The sequence below is a fragment of the Morone saxatilis genome, unplaced genomic scaffold (assembly GCF_004916995.1).
Source record: "Morone saxatilis isolate NCDOM2014 unplaced genomic scaffold, NCSU_SB_2.0 Contig19, whole genome shotgun sequence".
In the NCBI taxonomy this organism is placed as follows: Eukaryota; Metazoa; Chordata; class Actinopteri; family Moronidae; genus Morone; species Morone saxatilis.
In genome coordinates this window covers 219,048-221,101 of record NW_023339751.1, presented here as the reverse complement: position 1 = coordinate 221,101, position 2,054 = coordinate 219,048, and the positions used below count along the sequence as shown (strand labels likewise).

At 43.4% G+C, this 2,054-nt stretch overlaps 1 protein-coding gene across 1 annotated transcript in view; it reads left to right on the top strand.

Moving 5' to 3' along the window:
• LOC118329025 (elongation of very long chain fatty acids protein 6-like) overlaps positions 1-1,788 on the top strand; it is a 3,912-nt gene extending 2,124 nt beyond the window's left edge. The window contains exon 4 of the mRNA XM_035662957.1: positions 69-1,788. Coding sequence (XP_035518850.1) covers positions 69-499 — 431 coding nt within the window. The 3' untranslated portion in view covers positions 500-1,788. The remainder of the gene's footprint in view (positions 1-68) is intronic.
• The last annotated feature ends 266 nt before the right edge of the window (positions 1,789-2,054 follow it).

Sequence of the window (2,054 nt, the reverse complement as noted above, 5' to 3'; positions counted from 1 at the left end):
CACCAACACCAACACCACCAACAATAATAATGATGCTGTGTGATTAAACCCTGGTTCTCGTCTCACAGGCGACACGGCGTTCGTGGTGCTGAGGAAGCAGAAGCTGCTCTTCCTGCACTGGTACCACCACATCACCGTGCTGCTGTACTCCTGGTACTCCTACAAAGACATGGTGGCCGGCGGCGGCTGGTTCATGACCATGAACTACGGCGTGCACGCGCTCATGTACAGCTACTACGCCGCACGCGCTGCCGGCCTGCGCGTGCCGCGGCCCTTCGCCGTGCTCATCACCAGCGCTCAGATCAGTCAGATGGCGATGGGGCTGACGGTGAGCGGGCTGGTGTACCAATGGATGCAGCACGGCGACTGCCCCTCGCGCATCGACAACATCACCTGGGCCGCGCTCATGTACCTCAGCTACCTGCTGCTCTTCTCCAACTTCTTCTACCAGACGTACCTGCGCCGCCGCACCGACAGCAAGACCGCCAAGGTGGAGTGAACGCGGCCGAGGCTCCGCCAGGGGCATTGTGGGAGGTTTCTCATGATGACTGATGCTGGAGCTGCTGAACTTTAATCTTTGAAATGAATCAGAATGTTTTATGAACTCTTGATGAAGCCATTTGTTCAAAGTCAAAAACAAACTGCTGGCGTCTCCTCGAACCTCCAACAATGGAAGTCTGTCAAAGAAAAATTAGTGTTTTTATGGAAGATAAATGGGGCCATGTTACAAATTTGAGTTCAAAGTATTTAAAAGGTCAAATTCTGAGTTTAAAGTTTTTATCTTCAGAACTCAGATAAATGTTTTTGGCCCTAATCGTCCTCCGTAGGTGTAAATGGAGCAGATCTAACCACAAACTCTCTTCAGATTATTACTAAATTAGTTTTGTGCCTTTTTTTTTATTTCTTCTGATGGAAGTGTTTTCATTTTTCTCTTCATCACAAAATCTGAAACCAGCCGCTGATTCTCGACCTTCACTCACTTATTTATTTTATTTATTTATTTTGAAGCATCCATGTGTCCGTTGCCTCGACACGCCCGACGCATTCCTGCAGGCCGCGCCTGTCCTGCTCATACCGGTTTGAGCGGTCGGAGCGGTTTCACCTGAACACACCTTCATTCACTGTCTGTGAGCAGCCAATCAGGAGGTGGCAGCTCTACAGGTGTGTCTGTGAGTCACAGCGAGGCCAATCTGACGTGTTAATGTTTGGTAATCGATTATAATCAATATTCCTTCCTGATGAGGTTTGACTCAGAAACATGTGGCAGCCAATAATCGATCGTTTCTCTTCAGTTGCTGCTGAACATCTGAGAGCAGTTTATACTTCAGTGTTTTCAGATGTCCGTCTGATCTATTTATTGATTTATTAGTATTTATTTGACGTATGATGGCGGCTGATCGGCAGCCGGAGAAGTCTCCAAATGCGTTGTTTCACTTCCACCAAATGTTTGACTTTAACTCACTTTATGAATCACACGGTGAATATTTGTTTCTTACGTCGTCGTCTTTTCACCAGAGACTGTTTGATTCTGCAGCTTTATTATTATTATTATTATTATTATTGTATTTTAAGTGTGTGATTGTGAAAATGTGTCTGAATTTTAAAGGAAACCTTCAGCAGGAGAAGCTGATGGATTATTGATGATGATGATTTTCTGTATGAACACACTGAACTCATTTTATGATGCTGCTGTTGATGAATGAGAACACAAGATCTTCATGTTTAAAATATTTTTAATTGTTTGAAAAGTCATAATAAAGAATCTCTGATACGTTTGTGCTTCATTTTATCGTCATTCATCGTAAAGGAAACACACAGCATGAGACTCCTGGTTCAGTTGGATCAGAATGTTCCATTAGAGGTAAATGAACATAAATATTATCTACCATGTGTAATAAAGTTAGCTTATGATGAATTTACACAATAAGTTGTTTCTTGCTGTAAAGTTTAATATTTGGATATTTAAATATTATAAAGAAACAGTTGTAACCGACCAGCTAACAGCACAGACAATATGTTCCACTAGCTTAGGTCACGACCTTTGACCCTCATCC